Source organism: Danio aesculapii, chromosome 6, assembly GCF_903798145.1.
Source record: "Danio aesculapii chromosome 6, fDanAes4.1, whole genome shotgun sequence".
NCBI lineage: Eukaryota > Metazoa > Chordata > Actinopteri > Cypriniformes > Danionidae > Danio > Danio aesculapii.
The window spans coordinates 13601504-13624105 of record NC_079440.1 but is presented as its reverse complement, the minus strand read 5'-3'; the positions used below and the strand labels follow the sequence as shown (position 1 = coordinate 13624105).

Here is a 22602-nt window from a genome sequence, read left to right as displayed (position 1 = left end):
AATGTGACCTCATCGCTGTGTTTGCGGAGGTTCACTTTGGGTGCGTGTGACATGATTTTGGTTGGCAGAGCGCACAATTTTTTTTAGACTCGAGCGAGCAGTTTGCACGGCGCCAAACTATATAAAACTACAGGGAACAAATTATTTCTTTGATAACTGGGAAGGAATATTTGAACCTATCAGTTTACAATATACTGATGCCCTGTTTTTCTGGGCTTTATTGGTGATAATAGTCAGGAATGTTGGACTATTATTGCCTTTTTATCATATATAGAGGACACAAACTAGCCAGAATCAAAAAAATATATATCTTTATTTTTTAGCAAGTGTACTTTTTTTGCTTTGCTATGCTCTCTTGTCAATAATACTTTAATAAACTTTAATAGGTAAAACTGTCCGAGATATGAACAAAAGTAAGTGATGCATCAAAGTTCGATTTAATGGTTTAATTGAATGGTTATAAAAATGCTTATAATCATTCAAATAATATATAAAAACAATAAAAAAGAATTAGTTTAAAAATATTGAATGATATTAATAATATGACAGTTCCGAATCTTTCTACTTCTCTATTTATTCGTATGATTTTACCGTGGGTTTCTTTTACCGCCCCCTGTCATTGTAAAGAATACCACAACAGCGAACGCATCAAGTATACAAGCCTCACCTGTTTCGTAAAGTGCGCATGCAGAGGTCTGCGACGCGGCTCCAGGTGAAAGTATAAATCAGGCTTAACCATACTAAGTGTACTCATACACACACACTATAATTTGCTGTTATACTTAATAGAACTCCATATAAAAGCCAGAAACGTTTTTCACAGGCCTATCTAAAACTAATTCTACCTCTTCCCAACCAAAGAAATCACCAACAATCAAGAATGTATAGTGTCAAGGCATTGCAATCAAAAAATGTTGTTATAAATGGAAGTCAATGGGGCAAAAACAGCCACCAAAATAACAAAACCTTATTTAATCAAACTATGGATTAAAAATAAAATATTTGAATACTAATTATATGTGCACGAAACATACTGTTTGTTGAAAAAGTAGGGCTGTGTTCCTAATCGTTGTGACAAGGCCTGACAACACTGGCTCACATCTTCATACACCTAAAATTAAAAAAAGGAAACAAGATTTTAAAAAAAAAGGAAAACTCACAAACTGTGAGTGAATGACTTGCACTTCATTTGTGCTTCAAATACCTGCTCCAGGCTCTTTCCAGACCATCCAATGGCGTTAATCTTCCTGCGCACCTCCCACTGCTTCTGATAGGCCAGAATGTGATTGAGGGGCCAAGAATAGGGGCTGCTGTATCGAGGCCTGGAGATCTAAACATAAAACATCCCATATTAACAATAATAAAAACACTGCAAAAATTGCTTAGATTTTTTCTTCTTTCTAGTCCAAATGTCTAAAAACTCTTAAATCAAGAAGCATTTTATCGACAAGCAAAAAATATTGTCTTGTTTTAAGAAATGATGTGCCTAGAAACAATATATCCTTATAATATATCCTTAAAACAAGCTAAATAATCTGCCAATGGGGTAAACAAAATAATATTTGGACAAGAAACAAGAGTGTGATTGTATTTTTGTTAATAAGACATGCATTACACGTGGTTTGTGGACATTCTTGTGCATGAATCATACCTCTGTAGCCGTGAAGTCGTCACACCACTGGATGTATAACTACAAAGAGGAGGCAAAGTTTCATTGGACTGCACTGTTTACCGCATTTAAAATGGTTAGGCTGAAGATAAAATACATAAAAATGAGAACAAGTGTCATTGAAAAAGGTCCACAAGCTAAATTGTCAAGCAGTATTTCATCGTTTATTTAAAACATTATAGCAGACTCTTTCATTGCAGTTCATACCTCATTATTAAAATTATTATTATTATTTTAATACTTTTGTTGCGTATTATTTTATGTACAGTGCTTAACATATATGAATACACCTCTCACAAATCTCTCATTTAAATTAATATTTTATTGCATATACATTAGATTAGTGTACTGAAGCCAAATCTGAAGCTAATTGGAGTTGTTCAATACCCGGTGCTTCAGCAAAGCATGCAGCGTCCAGAAGGACTCATCCCATCCAGCACACCCCTTATTTCAACTGTTACCTTCGGAGAGGCAGTGCAGGACCATAAAAGTCCAAACAAACAGACTGAAATAGCACATATCCCAGAGCTGTTGCAGTAATGAACGGATATTAAATTGTATGCCTATCTGGCCAACATTTTACTTGTTTTTTAACTTAAAAGCTGCTAAAAATCCACTTGCCCCTTTCTACACACAACTATTATTATTAGTATTATGATTATTATTGTTGTTGTCTTTTTACTTTTTTTATCTCTTCTTGTTGTTATTGTTGTTGTTTTAGGAATGCACTGAAGGGAAGGGCAAACGTAATTTCGTTGCATTTTGTACTATGACAATAAAGATTCTGATTATCGAACAAAATAACTTAAGGTCCAAAATCCGGGTCAATTGGCATTTCTGTGTGTAACTAAATTGGCCATAGTGTATGTGTGTGGGCGACGCAGTGGCGCAGTAGGTAGTGCTGTCCCCTCACAGCAAGAAGGTTGCTGATTCAAGCCTCGGCTGAGTCAGTTGGCATTTCTGTGTGGAGTTTGCATGTTCTCACTGCATTCATGTGGGTTTCCTCTGGGTGCTCCCCCACACAGAATTTCGCCAACTGACCCAGCCGAGGCTCAAACCAGCAACCTACTTGCTGTGATGTGACAGTGCTAACCACTGAGTCACCGTGTCGCCTTCTTTTTTTCTTTTTAACACAAGAGATAATTTTTAAAAAGGAGTTAACTGCTGACATCCATAGTAGGAAAAACAAATACTAAAATATATTTTTTGTGTTCAACAGCTGAAAGAAACTCAAAAAAGTTTAAAACAAGTGGATTTTTTGGTATAAACTATCCCCTTTATATAAATATAATATGGTTTCCACAAACATTTTCAGCCTTCAGAATAATTCAGCTTTGTGATCGTGGAAATAAATAGCATTTTGAAATAAATACAAGCCAACTTTTTAACCAAGCTGATGTGTGCAGCAGGTCTGTACCTCTGCGGTCAGCAGCATGTTATTGACCAACTCCATGTAAGCCTTCATCTCTGCCCTCTGGACATCATCCAGCCCGTCACTCAGAGAATGACCCTGTGGACAGCATAACGTCAGCCAACAGCCAAACATTCCCATATTCATATGAAGCTGAGGGATGCCGTTACCTTTGCCTTTGTGAACTGAACAATCGGCCCCAATTCGGACACGACCTGATTTCCAACGTGGATGAAAGGAACCTTCCCTAATGAAGGAAAAAAGAAGAGATGATAATAAACATTCAAACAAGCTGTAACTTAAACATTCAACCTGATAATGAAAGATCACTGCCTTTTTAATAGTATAAACAAATGGCAAAACAAAGAATACACAAAATAAATGATACACAAAATAGTTTGTTAAAAAGAATAAAAAAGGACACAAGCATTGAAACGATGCTCAATTGGCACTAATGGGCTCAAAGTGTGCCAAAAAAATATCCCCCACACCACTACACCACCACTAGCCTGAACTGTTGATACAAAGGAGGGTGAATCTATGCTTTCATATCGTTGATGCCAAACTCTGACCCTACCATCTGAATGTTGCAGCAGAAATCGAGACTCATCAGAACAGGCAACGTTTTTCCAATCTTCTATTGTCCAATTTTGGTGAGCCTGTGCGAATTGTAGCCTCAGTTTCCTGTTCTTAGCTGACAGGAGTGGCACCCGGTGTGGTCTTCTGCTGCTGTAGCCCATCTGCCTCAAGGTTGGATGTGCTTTCAGAGATGCTCTTCTGCATGCCTCAGTTGTAATGAGTGGTTATTTGAGTTAAGCTGCGGTCACTAGAGTTTGTGTGTGCGAAATTCTGTCAAACAGCGCTGCGAAAAGGGGCGGGATTAAACAAGATGATTAGACAATAAAAAAAGCAAGCGACTGCTCCATGTTTTAAATTTCTTTCCAGAGAGGTCATGTTTTGATCCTCGATTGGTCTCACGCAGTCAAGTGATGCTATTTCACAGGTCAGAGTTCACCAAGCTTGAACTTTGCACCGCCGCGAACTGCGAAACTTAATGCACGACCCTGCATTTCCGGTCTGATGCATTCGCGTACGTATGAATGAAAGTCTATGGGAGGAAAAGCCCAGTGTGACCGCAGCTTTACTGTTGCCTTTCTATCAGCTAAAACCAGTCTGGCCATTCTCCTCTGACCTCTGGCAACAAGGCATTTGCGCCCACAGAACTGCCGCTCACTGGATATTTTCTCTTTTTCTGACCATTCTCTGTAAACCCTAGAGATGGTTGTGTGTGAAAAACCCAGTAGATCAGCAGTTTCTGAAATACTCAGACCAGCCCGTCTGGCACCAACATCCATGCCATGTTCAAAGTCACTTAAATCACCTCCAAATCCTCCCCATTCTGATGCTCGGTTTGAACTGCAGCAGATCGTCTTGACCATGTTGACATGCCTAAAGGCATTGAGTTGCATAACGAGCAGTTGGACAGGTGTACCTAATAATGGGGCCGCTGAGTGTATATTTGGATGAATAAAATAAATAAAATAATTTAGCGATTGCTTTACATAAAATAGATGGCATCATGTGCTTTCATACTTGTGTTTTGCTGTGAAAATACACAAACATCTTTTACACAAACAATTTTCCTTTTTTTAATCTCAAGACCCACTGGATTTGCTAGATTCTGGAAGGACTGAACAATAACCAAAATACAAGAATTTAGGCAGTATGAATTACTATAAATATTCTTTATGTATGGTTAACACCATGGGTCTCAAATGGATACCTGAAGAGCCGCAGCTCTGCACAGTTTCCCCCCAACCCTAATCAAACACAGCTGATCCAACTAATCAAGGTATTCAAAAGAGTCTAGAACACCTTGATTAGTTGGATCAGCTGTGTTTGATTAGGCTTGGAGCGAAACTGTGCAGAGCTGTGGCCCTCCGAAAATTGATTTTGAGACCCATGGTTAACACTAATACTGTATGTAAGCAGAACACTAAGGTGACTGATATTAGTGACAAGCAAACAAGTCCTCAAAAATATTGAAAATAATTAAACTGTCAGGGCTGTGCAATTTGGGGAAAATATCTAATTGTGATTTATTTATTTTTTGACAGATATTGCGATTGTGATTTAATTTTGTAGTCAAGCTTCAGCTCAATAATGTCTAAGTCGTGCCAACAATTCTGCGACAGCTCTTAAAAATTTCCTGTTTTTATTCTGTGTCTGTGAGTTTGAAACCAAAATATTCCCATATTACCAATACTGTTTCTCTTGGATATTAAAACATCTATTGATGCTTCTGAAGCAGCGGACGCCATTATCCCACATTTAGGTAAAGTTGGTTTTATATTCGGACATTTAGACATTCTCCTTAATAATATAATTTCAGGAAAGTATTATTTGCAAATTCTAAATAGTGAAATCATATTAGCACCCAATGACTATTAAAGTACAACATTGTTCGCAGTCAAATAACTAGTGCTAATGTTGTTTTCAAGTCATACTTGCATGCTAATTCAGACTGAATATTCAAAGTAGAGTCATAAACAATATAGGGACCGTTAAATGAACAAATGTGCGAATATAAAACCAACTTTACCTCAATTTATCCCACTTGTCCACGCTGTCCTGTTTGTTTGTTTGTTTTTTTATTGAGGGAGTTCCACATACTTCTGTTGCTCAATTTTGATTGGGCAGAATGAAATATTGCTCACTCAATTGGCTAGTAAGTCTGTCACACAGACAGCAGTCACGCATTTGCTCTGGAAGGGGGAAATTAAATAATACATATATATTTCATATAGAGGCCTCTTGCGCTTAGCTAATCGCAACGTTTCAAATAGCGATTTGATTCAATTTAATCGCACAGCCCTAGTCAGTAATATAAAAGCAAAGATTAAATTAACAGAAATGAAAAATCAATTGTAAAATAACAGCACAGTCTTCCCTGCTAGAACTTTTTTTGATTCACAATAATAATTTGACCTCGATAGCTGTATTTTCATAATCGTTGGATGGCGAAATCAATATTGAAACTGTTTATCGATTAATTGCACAGGCCTATGTGTCAATGTACTTTTTTTGAGAATAGGAGGTGAGCTCCACCTTTCTATGTAAATTGTGACCTTGCAGTTGAAATAGAGCAAAAGAAAGGATGTAGTAACTCACCTGATGGTGACATGTATTCAGCATTGGCACGGCATGACACCTGCACTGGCAGACCGCACATCCTCAGGAATGTCTGTAAAACAATAACATGGCCCATTAAAATATACACCTAACATTTTCAGTTTCAGGTTTACTGTGTATGTCTGTGAGTGTGTGAATCGACAGGACAATCGCAGCACTGCTTTCACCTGAACGGCTAGAGAGGACGCAGAATCTGACAGCAGGATTTGATCCTCTGCAAATAAACAAATGTTAGCAAAACATATTAATGTGCTTTCTTTCATACATACATTTCACTCATTTATTTATCACTAGTAGTTTTAAATGACTAAAGACAAGTGTCTAAATGTGACAAATGTTTAGACAAATGTCTAATAATGTGATGTGGTGTCCAGTTCCCCCATTGGTTACCTTTGAGAGGTTGGTATAACGCTGCATTTTCAGGCCATGGCTCAGCAGCTACAATAGAAATACAATAAAATGGATGACACACTACAACAATTTCACAAACATCTTGTCTAAAATACCATAGTACACACAATGAGTTCACGTTATGTTATTAAGCATTTATTGACTTTTCGTTCACATCTTTGACGCTAGCAAACAAACTTCAACGAACAGAACTGTGACTGCTTTAAAGACAACAATAATAAGCATATAAGACTCACGACCAGAGGTATTGATTAGCTTAACATTACTACAGTTAGCATAACATTGTTTGAAATGACTGTGTGTAAAATAAATCATCCTCCAGCTCATCTCCAGCACAACCTTACAAGCGTAACCATTACCTGCAATCTGAGAGACGAAAGCCTCTGCAGCGAGAGACATGACAGCGCAGAGGAAATATACAGTAATCTAAGCACAATAACTGATTGAACTCAACAGACATCAATTTTTTACGCAAGGGCAAAGCAAGCTCCTGTCCCAGAGTAGTGACGTCAAACCGAGGTTTTTCCTGGTTCCTGACCAATCACTTTCCTCCACTTCTGATGACGTAATGTGAACAAAGCTTGTGGAAAGGCAAGCCTGCAAACCAATAGCGAAAAACTCGTAGCGGCTAATGCTAATGCTAGCGCTATTGGCTGCGAGTGCGAGGCGCTCACCAATGTCTCTCATCTCCCTGATGTAAAGTGATCTCTGATATGAAAGCGGCCTTTCTCCCTTTCACTGCAAATGTTTTTTTAAGATTTCATGCTATTATTCTTTAAATTTACGGCACATTTTTTTGTTGATGTTGTTATTATTATTACTTTTATAATATACTATTATTATTACTACTATTATTTACTTTTTTAATTCGTAATTAATTCAATTTGTTTTCTACTTAGTCCCTTTATTTATCAGGGGTCACCAAAGCGGAATGAACCACCAAATTATCCAGCATATGTTTTACGCGGAAGCGGATGCCCTTCCAGCTGCAACCCATTACTGGGAGACACCCATACACACTCATTCACGCACATGCACAATGGACAATTTATTAGCTTCCCCAATTCACCTATAGCGCATGTTTTTGGACTTGTGGGGGAAACCGGAGAAAACGGGGAGAACATGCGAACTCAATTCCAACTCCACACAGAAATGCCAACTGACCCGGCCGAGCATCGAACTAGCGACCTTCTTGGTGTGAGGGGATCGTGCTACCCACTGCGCCACTGTGACGCCCTGGATTGGTCATATTAACTATTTTTCCGTCCCTGTGTATGTATATTAGAAGTATTCATGTGCTAATGTATTTTATAGTGGAGGAGCAGGTGTCTGCAAGCGGTCATTATGGTCCCATTACGGTCCCATACTCCCATTACAAATGCGCGCGTGTTGTAAATCATGTGCGCGGGCCAGCAGAGCGCGCGCGCGCCTTCTACTGTGTGTGAGTCGCATCTCAATTGCTCTTTAAAAGATGATACGCACAATTACAGCAATATTATGCCTTTTTAAAATTTATAAAAATTCTGGTGCTATTATACCAATTATGCTTATTATTCTCATTTGATTTGAGAGCTCTTGTAAAATGTACGAGTCGATATTAAAGTTGTATTAAACTACAGGGGGGGGGGGGGTTCAGGGGATTGACTCACCTAATTAACGCTTTATCCCCCCTGAAGTATATCAAAACAAGATGTATGGGGGTCAGCCCTTTAATAGTAAGGAATAGCTTTCTCTGTTCTCTGATCTTTATCTTAAATAATAATAATTAAAAATGTACAATATAAATATATATTTGATCCCCCCTATAACGGTTTATACCATTGTGAATGCATTATCGCACCAATCAATGCTAGGGGAAAAATATCATTCAACAGTCAAACTGGCAGTTCTAGAGCACCGATAGACATCTTATATTCACAAAACATGGTTCTTGTAAAATAGGTGTTAATATCTGCATGTAGCCTAAAAAAAGAATAATTATACATAATTTGTATAGTTTGACATACAGTAACCTTTAAATAGTCACAAAACATCCCTCAAAACACTGAAAATGTATACATTTCATTAAAACTACTTCTAAATTAAACTACTAATAATTAAAAATGTAGAATATAAATATACATTTGATCCCCCTATAACGGTTTATACAAATGTGAATGCGTAATCGCGCCAATCATTGCTAGGAAAAATATCATTCAACAGTCAAACTGGCAGTTCTAGAGCACCGAAAGACATCTTAAGTATTCACAAAACATGTTTCTTGTAAAATAGGTGTTTATATCTGCATGTAGCCTACAAAAACGAAAAATTAGGCATATAATTTGTATAGTTTGTCCTGCAGTCACATCTAAAATAGTCACTAAATATCCCTTAAAACACTGAAAACGTATACATTTTATTAATAAATTAGATATAATGTAAATACATTTATTAATTTGATTTACTGAAGCATGTTTTACCAATCTAGTACCGAAAAAAGTTAATCGACACCCCCTCGATCATAAATGCATAATTTGCATACTGGTTATAATGCTCCTATTTTTAAGTACAATTTAACATGTTGGTGTTTTAATAAGAAAAACCTTGTAAGAAATTAATATATAGGCTATCTAGACTATAATAAAATGATTTAAACTAGCAAGGTGTAGACTATTAAACCTTTTATTGCAAATGTTTATAGTCTGTATTGGCTAATGTGAGTATATAAAGTAAAATATAACAAAATATAATAATATTTATAATTAATTATAGACCAAATCAACTATTAACTAATCAATTTTTAGATCATAGATTATTAGTAATACGATGATAAATGAAGATATAAGCTATTTAATTGTCATGTTTTCATTATTAAACAATAAAGGACACATTTGTACACTGTCTTTTTATTAAATACATTCAGAAACATTTACAAGACAATTTTAGCTCAATGTTGGAGAATGCATTTTATTGCTGTCGATTTTCCCCCCGGGGCTTCATCGGCGCATCTAAAAAGAAAGAAAAGGCAAACAACTAAAATTCAGCTGTTATACAGAACACACATTATAAACTCATGCTTTTCTTATAGAAAATTATTGGATGTTAGAAAAAAACTAGGACATCATATTTTTTCATATATTTTTTATATTTTTAATAATATATATATTTGAAAGGAATTAAAAAAGGTTTAATATGGAAAGCAGACGTTTTTGCATCGTCCATATACTCCCCTAAAACCGAATCTGTGAATGTGCTGTGTAAACACACATTCGGTTCTACAGGGTATATATAGACGACGGAACAAAGCTTCCAGATGACTATTTAATTTTAAAAGATGGTGCATCTAAATAATAGCACAGCATCGCACACACAAAAAAAATAAATTACAGTGGAGAAAAAGGTGGAAAGGCGTCGCCAAAAGATGTTTCGCATTCGAAAATCGAATACATCCTGTCAAAATAAAAAACAATTAAACAGAATCGATTCAGTGGTGAATTAAAAGCTGAAGAAAATATCTGTTGTTTCTACTATTAAAACATATAGGCTAAATAAAATGTTTTCCAGAGTAAAATGTAATGTATACATTAAACTTTTAATTTAAGTTTCATTTATTTTCTATTTTCAAATAAAAAAAATATGCCTGCTGTTTTCAGTCAATTATTTGATAAAGCTGCTTTAGAAAGAAAATCTCATTTCTTTCTCTCTCCCGACCTCCCTCCCTCTTTTTTTCTCTCCCTCTCTCCTCGCCGCAATGCAGTAAGGTAGTAAATTAAGAGAACCCTCGCGCTTTCAGATTTAAATGGTTCCTTAACAAAAGAATAAGAATTCAAGGTTTACTCATAGGCTAACGAAAAAAGAATCATAACATTTTGACTGAATTATATAATCTCAAACTTGTTACGGTTACATTTTTTAATATCTTACTAAACTGACACTTTGCGTGAATGACCAGAATGGCATTGTAAATATTTTTGCCTCATATTTTTTATACAAAAAAAGACAGATTGATAACTGAAAGTCAAAATAAACAAAAAGAAAAGAAAATCAGCTGCACTTACCATTTGATGTTTAAAAAAGACTTTAAATACATTTATAACAATAAGCTAAATGTATAAAAACAAAGCAAACGGGTAATAAAAAATAAAACAGAAAATGTATTATATATATATAGATCAAGTCAAATATTACTATTATATTATTATATATCAGCCTACATCTTGATATAAAAAGACTGATTGATTACTGGAAGTCAAAATATGCAATTAGGCTACCTCAAAGAAAAAAAATGAAGCATGATTTAGCTGCTGCACTTACCGTTTGATGTAAAAAAGAGAGACTTTAAATACATTTATAATCATAAATGTTACCTATAATAATAAACATAAATGTAACCTATAATAATCAAAGCAAACAGGTATTAAAAATAAAACAGAAAAATAAGATAAAGGGTCAGATATATAGATGAAGTCAAATATTCTGACCAAATGACAAAAGAGACAGAAATCCAGACAGATGTCCTCGTAGTGCGCTTTGCTGTGCAACAGAGCGCGTGGGAAGCGAAGGGGCCAATATCAGCGCGCGCCCGTATAGCGCGTCTCATCTGTGACGCCCAATGACGGACGCGCGAGGCTCGTAAAAACCCTTTTTACAACCTGAGCTGTAAATCAACTTTTGAGCTGGGAAGAGCTTAGAAACCGCAGATTTTCAACCCCACAGTGGCGTTGCCAGCTTACCGTTTACAATCTACAAAAAACTAACAAACGAAGGGAACAGAAACGCCTGAAACACCTCAAAATATGGGGCGAAGTTCAGCAATGGGCAGCATTAAAGTGTTTCTGGACATCACCAAAATGTTCTTTGCGTGTTAAATCGCGCATTTTCGATTATTTTGTGATGAAGAACAGCTAGTGAAAGCCCAAGTCTTAAAATAAAGCCATAAATTCCCTCTTTTGTCATCACCGTTCATGGTCTTCAGCACAAAAAAATCACATGCAGCCTAAAAACGAGTGAACAGAAATTACAGTTTAAATTAGACTCATTTGCGATGTATATTATCATGGGATATTAAATTATTAATAATTACAAATATATATGTAGGTTGGAGACTTTTTAAAATAGCCAAGAATGCAGTGGGGGATGAGAGAGATTGGATAAGGCTTGGATTTGGACTGGATTTGTTCACTGGTGTTATGCGAACAATATACAACATTTAGGCCTTACTATAGGTCGTATAGTTTATTAAAGCTTGTTATTTCATTGTTTTATTTTTTATGTTTCTTTGTGAGCGGGTGTGCGTGCGTATTTTTAGACCGTCGCTTTGTAAAGGCTATACTTTATGCGAGTCATGATTAAATAATTAACAGCACCGCCTATATAAAATGTCATTATTATTTTAAATGCAATTTTATGTGTAATTGATTTTTTTTCCACTTACAAGTTTAATAAAACATGCATTAGTGAAGTATAAGAGGTGGATATGTGCATTTTGATAGTTCATTCTTTCGATATAAATATGAGATCTAGGCTATAGCTTTTAATTATTTAACTATATTATATTTTATTATATTATAATATTATTATTTTATTTTATTTTATTTTATATTATGTTATATTATATTATATTATATTATATTATATTATTTATTATATTATATTGTATTGTATTGTATTGTATTGTTTTATATTGTTTTATATTGTATTATATTATATTATATTATATTATATTTTATTATATTATATTATATGATATTATATTATATTATATTATATTATATTATATTATATTATATTATATTATATTATATTATATTATATTATATTATATTATATTATATGTAAATTATAAAATGGATGGCATAAAGAAATATTTTCCCTTTGTAAAGTGCCATCTATCTTCCTGAATTAGCCTAGGTGTTAGAATGCTACACCTTATTCTGTAAGCAATAGAAATAGCCTAGTCTGCAAAAACACAATTTTCCCATTTTTGCATTTACAAGATGTTTTTAACCGTTCTTTAATTTCATTACCTTAATTTTTTAATAACATTTTATGATGATTATTATTATCATTATTATTATTATTGGAGTGTAATTCGCTATAATTGTCGAACAAACAAAGACCGATTCATTCGCTTTTTTAAAGCAGAATTTAATGTGATCATTGTCCTCCGCTATTTGGGGCTTTTATTGCTCTCTGTTGGGGCTTTTAGTTTGAAGGTTCAACCTAACTTCCGAAAACGACTCTGATTACGTCATTGTCGCCTGTTCAGCCTCCGATCCATCTGCAGAAAGGCAAGTTAACGAGTGAACTCTTGCAAATTTGGTATCTTGTAACGCGCTTCATTGAACACTCTAGTATTGAACATATGTTTAAACCACAATACATACGGGTTCCAATCATCAAAGCTGATTTTAGGACTACAAGGGAGGGCAGGTTATTTCCTGCCAGCCCCTGTGGAAACAACCTCTGCAATAACAAGGGTTTGCAATGTTACATTATTAATCGGATGAGTATACTTACTCTTTGTGTGCTTTTCCAACCTGCGTTCCTGACACAAACGATTAATCCCAGTTCTAAACGAGGATTGTGTGTGTAGATATGAATGTGCAAGTGTTTTCCTCCAGACTGATACATTATATTGAGGTAAAGTTGGTTTATATTCGCACATTTGTTCATTTTTTAACAAAGTGATCACTTGTATGCCTATATTGTTTGACGTCACCCACGCTAATTTAAATATTTGGTCTGAATTAGCATGCAAGTATGACTTCAAAACAACATTAGCACTATTTAATCGACACAGAACAATGTCAGTGATAGTCATTAGCTGCTAATATGATTTAGAATTAGCAAATTTTGCTTTGCTGATATTATATTATCAAGGAGAAAGTCTGAATGTGCGAATATTAAACCAGTTTTACCCCAATATGTGTGAAACTTGTGTAATTGGATTAGTTTTTCCCCTGTATTAAGGTGTGGATTTGCAGTACTGACAATGGGAGCCATCGTTTCCAGGTGGAAGGTCAGTATTTCTCTATATTTACCTTTTCCCCACTCCCTTTCAGACATAACAATAATCTGAAATAATAATAATCAATAATGTAAAACGTTGTGTTTCAACAGACCAAACCTTCTACCGTGGAACTGCTAGAGTCACTGGATAAGGTTTGTACACTGATATCCTTTACTGAGGTAAAGTTGGTTGAATATTCACACATCCATTCATTTAACGATCCCTATCTTGTTTAACGTGCTACTTTTAAATATTCAGTCTGAATTAGCATGCAAGTATGACTTCAGAACAACATTAGCACGATTTAATTAACTGTGAAGTGAATAATGTACTTTGATAGTCATTAGGCATGGGCTGGTATAAGTTTTGGAACAGTAAACATGTCAGGCTAAATAATTTTAAATGAATCATTGACTTCTGCTGTCTACATTAGTTTCAAAACACACAGATTTCTTTGCAATACATGAAAAAAAAAAACACTTTAATAAAAACCTTTGCATATACCTTAGGAACGGTATATCTGTTTTTTTGCGGTTTTAATACCTTGACGTTTCCAAACCATCGTAATCCTTGAAGCTGGTTATAGTTCCATGCCTAATAGTCATTAGCTGCTACTATGATATAATATGAAAATACTTTTCTGAAATTATATTATCAAGGAGAACGTCCCAATGTGTGAATATAAAGCCAACTTAACCTCAATATATCCTCCTCCCCTTTTAAAATCAGCAGGCTTCTTTCGGCCATTGTGACCTTATCACACTGTACAGAGCTGCATGTCATCATCTGAACCCTTGGACTGGCTGCCTTTCCTCGCTTTACTCTTTCCTGGCTCTCCTCCCGAAGCCTCCGTCTATGTGGAGAGACTGTATTGACAGGACCATCTGTTCACTGGATTGCTGCGGTTGACCTTTGCTGTCCGCTAGTGGTCACTGCCTTGGTTTAGAGTGAGCTGTAGGAATACACTTTGCAACTCCTGAGGGCTTTATGGTTGATATGACCCTGCACTTTCAACTGTAACTAACAGAGCTTATGCCCGCCGTTCAGTATTCACATGTTCTGCATTATTTAGTAGAGTCAGTGTGTATTTGAACAAAAAAAAATCTATTAACTTACATTGTTGTTTGTAGTTGTATCAAATGAGTTCAATCATGTTTATCAGTAATTTTAACATTAGTAAAGAAAAGCCTGTTAACCAATCAAATAAGATTATGATAAGAGTTATGTTTTTAATTAAAGCTGGAGAAAAATATATGAGAGGAGGTGTGAAGAATGCAAATGTTTTGTTTTTTAAATAAACATATATTCAGCCCATACTAACTAAATATGTAGTTATTTTCAGTTGCTAATTTTCTTTTGTTATTTGTATGTATATAGCCAAATAGATTGTTTTTAATGTAAACAACACGATTTTTACAAGAGTAGAGCAGGCTAATTACATAAAATAAAACATCAGTTTAATCAATTCATTTACAAAAAATAGTGATTGAGAGAATCTATGCATGTTTTAGTGTACTTTTTCTAAATAAGTATAGATAATCTAGTACAGTGGTTCCCAAAGTCAGGATCGTGGGAAGGGGGGGGGGTCGCTTGGTGATTTCCAAAAATCTTATTAATTTTATTAAACCATTAGAATTATCATATTTTATCCATAACCTACTGAAGATAAAAATAGTAGTTTATTGTGACAGCCTTTTGATTTTTTTTTTGTGATTTACGTTATATTAAAGATGCGGCAATAGCGTCAGATGCAGCAGATTGATTTTATGGCACCAGGTTAAACTTTCTGGCACATTTACAGCACTCGCATACATTTTAAAAAAATGAAAGGAATAATAGACTTGGGCCTATTGGTGTGAGTGTGTGTGCACCGCTGCATGCAAAGTTTCTATATTTATAACCACCTCAGATGATATTGGGGGTCGTAAGTCACTGGCATTGTATTTTGGGGGTTGCAGAATGAAAAGTTTGGGAACCCCTCTCTGATCTAATAGATTCAGTTCATTAAATGCTCATCTTGAAATATTAATTACAAAATAAAAGTTATTTCTTAGTTTAGTTCATAAAAAATAAACTCGTTAAAGACTTTTTTTTTTTTTTTGAGATTTTAATTATACTAAAAGATGTTTTCTATTCTAAAACATCTGAACTGTCTATCAAATAATTTATGTTTTAAAGTGGACTTATTATGCTCCTTTGTACAAGATGCAAAATAAGTCTCTGATGTCCCCAGAGTGTGTATGTGAAGTTTTAGCTCAAAATGCCCCACAAATAATCTTTCATAATTATTTGAAACTGCCACTTTTAGGCTTTGATGTCGCTTTAAATTCAACTGAGTTTCAAAAAGGGGCGGAGCTACAAATGCTTATGTGTTAGCATAGTGGCAGATTCAAGAATAAGATTAAATTCCTGAGCTAATGAGGGAGAGATCGTCACTAATGGGTGGGGTTACCCCCTCTGATGACACGTACAAAGCGAGAATGTCAATCAAAATGTTTCTGTTTCTTTTATGAAGTGTGATTATAAAAAATAAAATTAAAACATTTTCACTATTAGAAGCTGGTTATATTTACAGACAATTGCACACAATTGTGTGTAAACCCCTTATAAAAGTAATTTTTGTATAGTATGTCCCCTTTAAACCAAATAATTTTAGAATCTGAAGGAAATTAGGTTACTTTACAAAGCGTTTTTCTTGCGTTTAAAATAATGTCTAAGTTTAAGATATTACAATATGGCATTATCACTTGCATTCACAGGACATAAAGGATCTGGAGGAGTTCCGTGCGAAGAACCAGCGTTTGCTGAAGTTATGGGTCGGCCGGCTTCTCTTCTACTCATCCGCTCTGTACCTGCTGACATGTCTGTGTGTTTATTACCTGTACTTCCCCCAGCAGTGGGGCGCTCGGCTCATCACCGCCCTGCCTCTGCTGGCCTTTCCTGCACTGTGAGTCACAAGCACACTATTGCTGGATTATATCATTGTAGTAAAAGGCTTATTTTCCATGGAGCAATCGATTTGAATCTAAATTTGTAACTTAAGTGACATATTTAGGAGCAGGTCTTTAATTCTTTTTGTTTAGCTTATTCTGTTTTTTTGTAATTCAACTTTTTTTTATTGTTCAACAGCCAAAGAACACACATCACACTACACATCCTCACGACTTTCCATTAGTTGCATATGATACATATTCAGCCACCGGTCAACGCCAAGAAAATTCTACTAAGAAAAACAGCATATTGTAAACATATATAAGAATTGTAGTACCCTTGTAAGACATACTCATTTATCCTAATTTCAAACGTGGCCAGAAATTATCCCAATTTCTATGCACTTCTCCCTCATTATTTACTCTCCCCAGCATACACTCGTATGATGCGATTTCAGTCATGCCATTAATCCACACTTTCATTTTTGGCATTCTGGGACACTTCCAATTACGTAAAATCATCCTAGCAACTGTGATGCATCCAGTCTTGAGAAGAATAAAGAAATATTCGTCTATATTAGGTATCAGTAGTTTGTCACCCATAAGGCATAGCCAAAACTACAGGTTATGTAGTTTATTCTGTTTTTCTATGCTGTCGGAAACGCTGCAGGCGCGTGAACATTTGATGATAAATCTAGCTTCTATTGCTAATATGCTCCGTGTGCTGTTTTTGCATGTTAAAAGAAATTAATATTTTAAAATGCAATATTTAATGTGTCAGACACAAAATAGACACGCCAATTACTATTATTTTTTATTAAGTGATAATTATATATTAATCTGATCGGTTAATATTTGGTTAACGAGCAACGGTTGTTGATTGGGCAAATGAACCGAAATAAGCATCTGTAATGTAAAGATATATAAAACCTTTACATTAAGAATGTGTTACATTTTTCACATTGTTCAGGATAATGTGCTTATGAACTGTCAGAACTTCCAAAAACAATACATGCTTGTTACCGTATTTGATGGCGCATCAAAATAATCGCAGCATTCAAATCGCCATTTCGGTTTAAAAAAGTACTTAATCGTGCTGGCCTACATGCGTACTGTATTTATGCTGTTAGTGCAGTTATGTTATCTGTTTTACATATCCTATCTCACATTATACACTCCCTGGCTTAGGGGAGGGCTATGTTGGTACTTTATTAGTATGAGTGATGTTTTCTCCCTTTCTTTATAGAGTATTGCTTCTACGAAAAATGCTAATTTTCTTGTTCTCCAAACGCACAGAGAGAAACAGTAAGCTCATGTTTTCTTGTCTTATTACATGTCTTTATTCTCAGCTGTAGCTGTGTCTGTTTTATTTAGGATGGCTTTATAAATGTCTATGGATACATTAAAAAAATATTTATCATTTAGCACAGCTTTGGATTGAATAGGATTATAAATGTACTGATTTATGATTTTTTTTCTGTTTCAGATGACAAATTAGAAGATTTAAAAACGCAAAAACGGAAAATAGTAAGTGATTTGGGACAAATATGTTGTTTAAAGATTTAAGCTTGTTTTTGAGACACTAAACCTGATGGTACATGGGTATATTTTTAGGAATAGTCAAAATTATAGATTTTATGTCATAAATCATTAGAATATTAAATAAAAATCATGTTCTATGAAGATATGCTGTAAAAAGTCTGCTGTAGCGTTCAACATTTGAAGTGGATCAAAAAAAAATCTGAAAAATCAAGAGATCAAGAGAAAAATCTGTGTTGTTGGAATAGTTTTTGGGCAACTTTGATGAAAGGTTTTGATCCACTTCAAATGTTGACTACTGAATATCAAAACTCACTTTTTTTAAGGTTGTACCAAACCGTGTACCAAACCACACTAGACTATCCAAACTGTGCCCAGGCACGTTTGACTCCCCTTTTTCTGGTTCGTTTGACAAGTGTGAGTGCTCCAAATGGGGCCCAGGCGCAGTTCAGTTGGCCGGCCCTGGTCTGGTTTGAAGAGGTGTGCCAGAGCGCAGTGCGGTTGGGCTTTGGTTCGGTATGCTTATAGTGTAAGTGCAAAGCGTGCCTGAGTATGAAACTGAATATGGATTTCATATGGATTTATTAATCATTCTTACTTTTCAATAAATGCAAACTGTCATAGTTTATCGAAGATACAAACTCCCTGCTGCACGTCAGCTGCACCTTCAGCAAACCTCCTAATACGTGCTGCACGATGACTTTCATGAACATTTATGAGCGTCAAAAGTGGTGGATCTGTTCAGCAAAATATTTGACTGTGTGTCACTGCATATCAAACGACTTAATATTACACAAAACAATATAACTAAAGCAATCTCTATTGTACGGAGAGAGAGAGAGCGCTTCTCTTTTGTTAACTGAACAGTTGTATCATCAATGGTGTATGTGTGCTCTGGCTCGGAAGCCAAAAAATACAATGTTGTGCGGGGAGAGGGGAGTGGGGGCAGTCGCGCCTGGGCACGGTTTAAGACAACCGTACATAGTGCGAGTACACCCTTAATGTGAGTTGCTAAGCACTTCATTTAGATGATTTAAAGGCAATTTTGTCAATATTTTGGATGTTTTTTTTACCCTCAGATACAGTTTTTTAAATAGTTATAGCATCTCAGCCAAATGTCCTATACTAACTTTAAGAAACATAATTTGATTTATTTATAGTGCTCAAGTACATGTAGAGTTTACATATGTTTATATGTTTAGTTGTGTACATTTGCTGATTTTCCTCCTCCTTTGTTTGTGATTGAGTGCTCAGCCTATATAAGACTATATAAGTTTCAAGTTAAATTGTGAGATGCGAAAGTAAAAGCAAGAAAGCCAGAGCAACAGTTTTTGAAAGGAGTTTGTTATACTGCATGAGCATTCACTACATTTTTAATTGGATGAATAAATGAAACCCGAGTAGGCATGGGCCGGTATAAGATTGTGACGGTATGATAACCTTGGATAAAAACATCACGGTATTGTGATTACTGCTCTAAAAAATATTGTTTTTAAATGTCTGGGTAAAAAAAACTAAACTTTTTTTTCCCTATAAAAACTATATATATTATTTTGAAAGGTTTATAAAATTTTGGAACAGTAAACAAGTCAGGCTTAATAATTCAAGTGAATCTTTGACTTCTGCTGTCTTCATTAGTTTCAAAAACGCAGATTTCTTTACAATTTAAAATGGCATCTTAGGATATTTTTTCTGCTGAAGATACTGTTGTCCTATAAAACAAAAAAAAATGTAACTAAAAAAATCTTACACATACCATATGTATTACAGAAAATGTTGGCGGTTTTAAAACCTTGACTTTTCCAAACCGCGGTATACCTTGAAAACGGTTATTGTCCCATGCCTAAACCCGAGTCAGTTATTTGCCTGGCTGATTTCCTGAAAATTTGCACATTACACTAACAAACCAAACATCATTGTAAATTTCAGATGGTGTATAAATGATGTATAAATCTCAAACTCAGTTTGAAAAATTATACTTATGAAATGTTTAAAAAGATGTCGTCGTTGTTATTTGTACAATGTTTGTTGTTTATTATTGTACATTTAGTATAGGTTTTGCCATGAATCTAGCCAATGCTCCTGATATGGCATTAAAGCATAAATACATTACATTTATGACTGCTTTTGTGGTCTAATGCCAGACCACAGTTCAGACTGCATGATTTTCAGAATAGTGGTGTCACGGATGTTTTCACACTCCATGACTATCTGGGGGTCAAACTATCAAACACATGCGAGAAGTGACATTGGAGCAACGTGAGATCACATAATATATCATTTGTTATTAACTACATAATGAGAAAGAAGCCTTTAGTGGGGTAGAAAATTGACTTATTTTGATCACCTGGGTTTTTAAGAGAATTAGCAATTTCTCCTCAACGTTTTTTTCTTTTTTGACCTGGTTGAGTTATTCAGGGTTCATATGGTAATGGAAAACCTGAAAAAGTCATGAAATTTTGATATGGCATTTTCCAGGCCTGAAAAAAAGTTGGAAAAACAAAAAGGCCCACAACGTTTTTTTTTTAGCTCCAGATATTTAGCATGCCAAATATCTGACGGGCTTCTGGGACTCATCGGTAGGGCCAGGCAGAATCTGCGGATGTTTTTTGCTATTTCTGCTGAGAATTTTGGTAAAAATCTGCGGATTTCTGCAAAATTTATTTCGGGAGTATCATGACTAAAACCTTAATATGTGAAATAAAAAAATTATATATTTTTAACTTTTATTTAATGTTTAAAATGCAAATCGAATTAGATTCACTTTATTTGGTAAACAAAGCAATTCTCTCCTATAATATCTCTACTAAAAGACTGAAAATATTACTTTACAAACTGCATTGCACATAAATTAGATGAACATTTTCATATTAGTCAATATTTCTGAAATTAATTTAAAAAATGAATAAATATAGATTTACACACATTTACTCAAGTAAATAAACAGAATTAATGATGGGCTGGAAATCTGCGGAATTCTGTGCGCGCAGATTCCGTGTGGGCCTACTCATCGGTGATTCTCGCAGATAGTGTCTTTGACAGTTCATACTGTGTGATTTGTTACTCAAGTGAACAAGCACCGATTTGCTTGTGATTTCAGGCATTTGTCGGCGATTTCTCAAAACCTGTCACCGAGTCAAAATTTGGGCTAAAATTATGTAGTCTGAACTCGGCATAAGATCACATTATTTACAATGAAATTCTGCTTTTGTCAGCTTGAGGAGGTGATGGAAACGGAGACCTACAAAAATGCTAAACTCATATTGGAGAGATTTGATCCGGAGTCTAAAAAGAAAGCAGTAAGTACGAGTGATGTTGGATGAGCGACAGATGATTGGGTTCATATATGGAGCTACAGTATTTAAGGTGAATGTATGATTTGTCTTTACAGGAAGCAGAAGCCACTCCAGTCAGACCACACATGACCCCTAGACCAGGACAAGGTTTGTCTTTTCTTTTTTAAATTGGATTGTGTTCAGGGTGGTTCAGTGGTTAGCACTATCACCTTACAGCCAGAAGGTCTCTGAGTCCCGGCTGGGTCAGTTGGCGTTTCTGTGTGGAGCTCTCCCTGTGTTGGCGTGGGTTTCCTCCGGGTGCCCCCGTTTGCCCCACAGTCCAAAAACATGCACTATAGTTGAACTGGGTTAGCTAAATTGGCCACAGTGTATGAGTGTGTGTGAATGACAGAGGGTATGTGTGTTCCAGTACTAGGTTGCAGCTGGAAGGGCATCCACTGTGTAAAACATATGCCGGAATAGTTGGTGGTCCATTCCGCTGTGGCGACCCCTGATATCGTGTTCATGTTTTTGTATCTTCAGAGCTACGACAGAGGCATGTTGCCATGGCTACTCCAGGCCCAGTACTCGGCCCCATGTCTCCGGGAGCCACACCTCTCCGTACCGCCCCAGGAGGACCTCCAGAGAAAGGGTTAGCTGGGTCTGCATCCACCCCTGCAGGAGCCAGTCAAGCAGAAACTCCACAACAAATGATGAGACGAAGCATGAATCCATATTCTCCAGGACCTGGATCAGGTTTGGTGCTCTCATATCTGTAGTATATGCTGTATATGCATCCTTAAGGTCCTTGCACACTGAAGTAGGAAATGGCATTCAGTACTTTGCCTTCTGCTTGTACAGTGAATCTGATCTTTCAAAACACCTCTCAAACACTTCAAACCCAAATAATTCCCAATTACATTTTTTTTGATGGCTGAAAGTTTCTGGGTTTGCAGGTTTTTTTTGTTTTTTTTTGGTGGGGGGGTTAACGTGTGAAAATTATGGACGAATTTCAGATTCAGTGTGCAATAACCTTACCTTTCTGTCAATAAAATACAAATACTTTATAATTGATCAGTTACATCAAATTTTAGGTTATTAGATTAAAACATTATAAAACCAAATCTCCACTACTACTAAATCTGCTATCCAACTGTTACCGAATACATTCAGGCAGTAACCAC

General features: G+C 35.5%; 2 protein-coding genes across 4 annotated transcripts in view; one reads left to right on the top strand and one right to left on the bottom strand.

Annotated features, from left to right (window-relative positions):
- mtx2 (metaxin 2) overlaps positions 1-7199 on the bottom strand; it is a 9009-nt gene extending 1810 nt beyond the window's left edge. The window contains exons 1-9 of the mRNA XM_056459589.1: positions 7043-7199; positions 6663-6710; positions 6440-6486; positions 6252-6324; positions 3251-3327; positions 3087-3179; positions 1652-1690; positions 1205-1330; positions 1035-1111 (exon numbers count right to left, since the gene is read on the bottom strand). Of these exons, the coding sequence (XP_056315564.1) occupies positions 1035-1111; positions 1205-1330; positions 1652-1690; positions 3087-3179; positions 3251-3327; positions 6252-6324; positions 6440-6486; positions 6663-6710; positions 7043-7082 (620 nt within the window). The 5' untranslated portion in view covers positions 7083-7199. The remainder of the gene's footprint in view (positions 1-1034; positions 1112-1204; positions 1331-1651; positions 1691-3086; positions 3180-3250; positions 3328-6251; positions 6325-6439; positions 6487-6662; positions 6711-7042) is intronic.
- A 5684-nt stretch (positions 7200-12883) lies between these two features.
- The window catches only part of lnpk (lunapark, ER junction formation factor), a 36189-nt gene continuing 26470 nt past the window's right edge, over positions 12884-22602 (top strand). For 2 of the 3 annotated variants that reach the window (XM_056459587.1, XM_056459585.1), the window contains exons 1-9: positions 12884-12952; positions 13635-13683; positions 13785-13826; positions 16434-16621; positions 17851-17909; positions 18091-18131; positions 21359-21442; positions 21535-21586; positions 21962-22174. In XM_056459587.1, the coding sequence (XP_056315562.1) occupies positions 13657-13683; positions 13785-13826; positions 16434-16621; positions 17851-17909; positions 18091-18131; positions 21359-21442; positions 21535-21586; positions 21962-22174 (706 nt within the window). In that variant the 5' untranslated portion in view covers positions 12884-12952; positions 13635-13656. Of the gene's footprint in view, positions 12953-13010; positions 13142-13634; positions 13684-13784; positions 13827-16433; positions 16622-17850; positions 17910-18090; positions 18132-21358; positions 21443-21534; positions 21587-21961; positions 22175-22602 lie in introns of those variants that run through there. The other variant, XM_056459586.1, reaches the window with a different exon arrangement.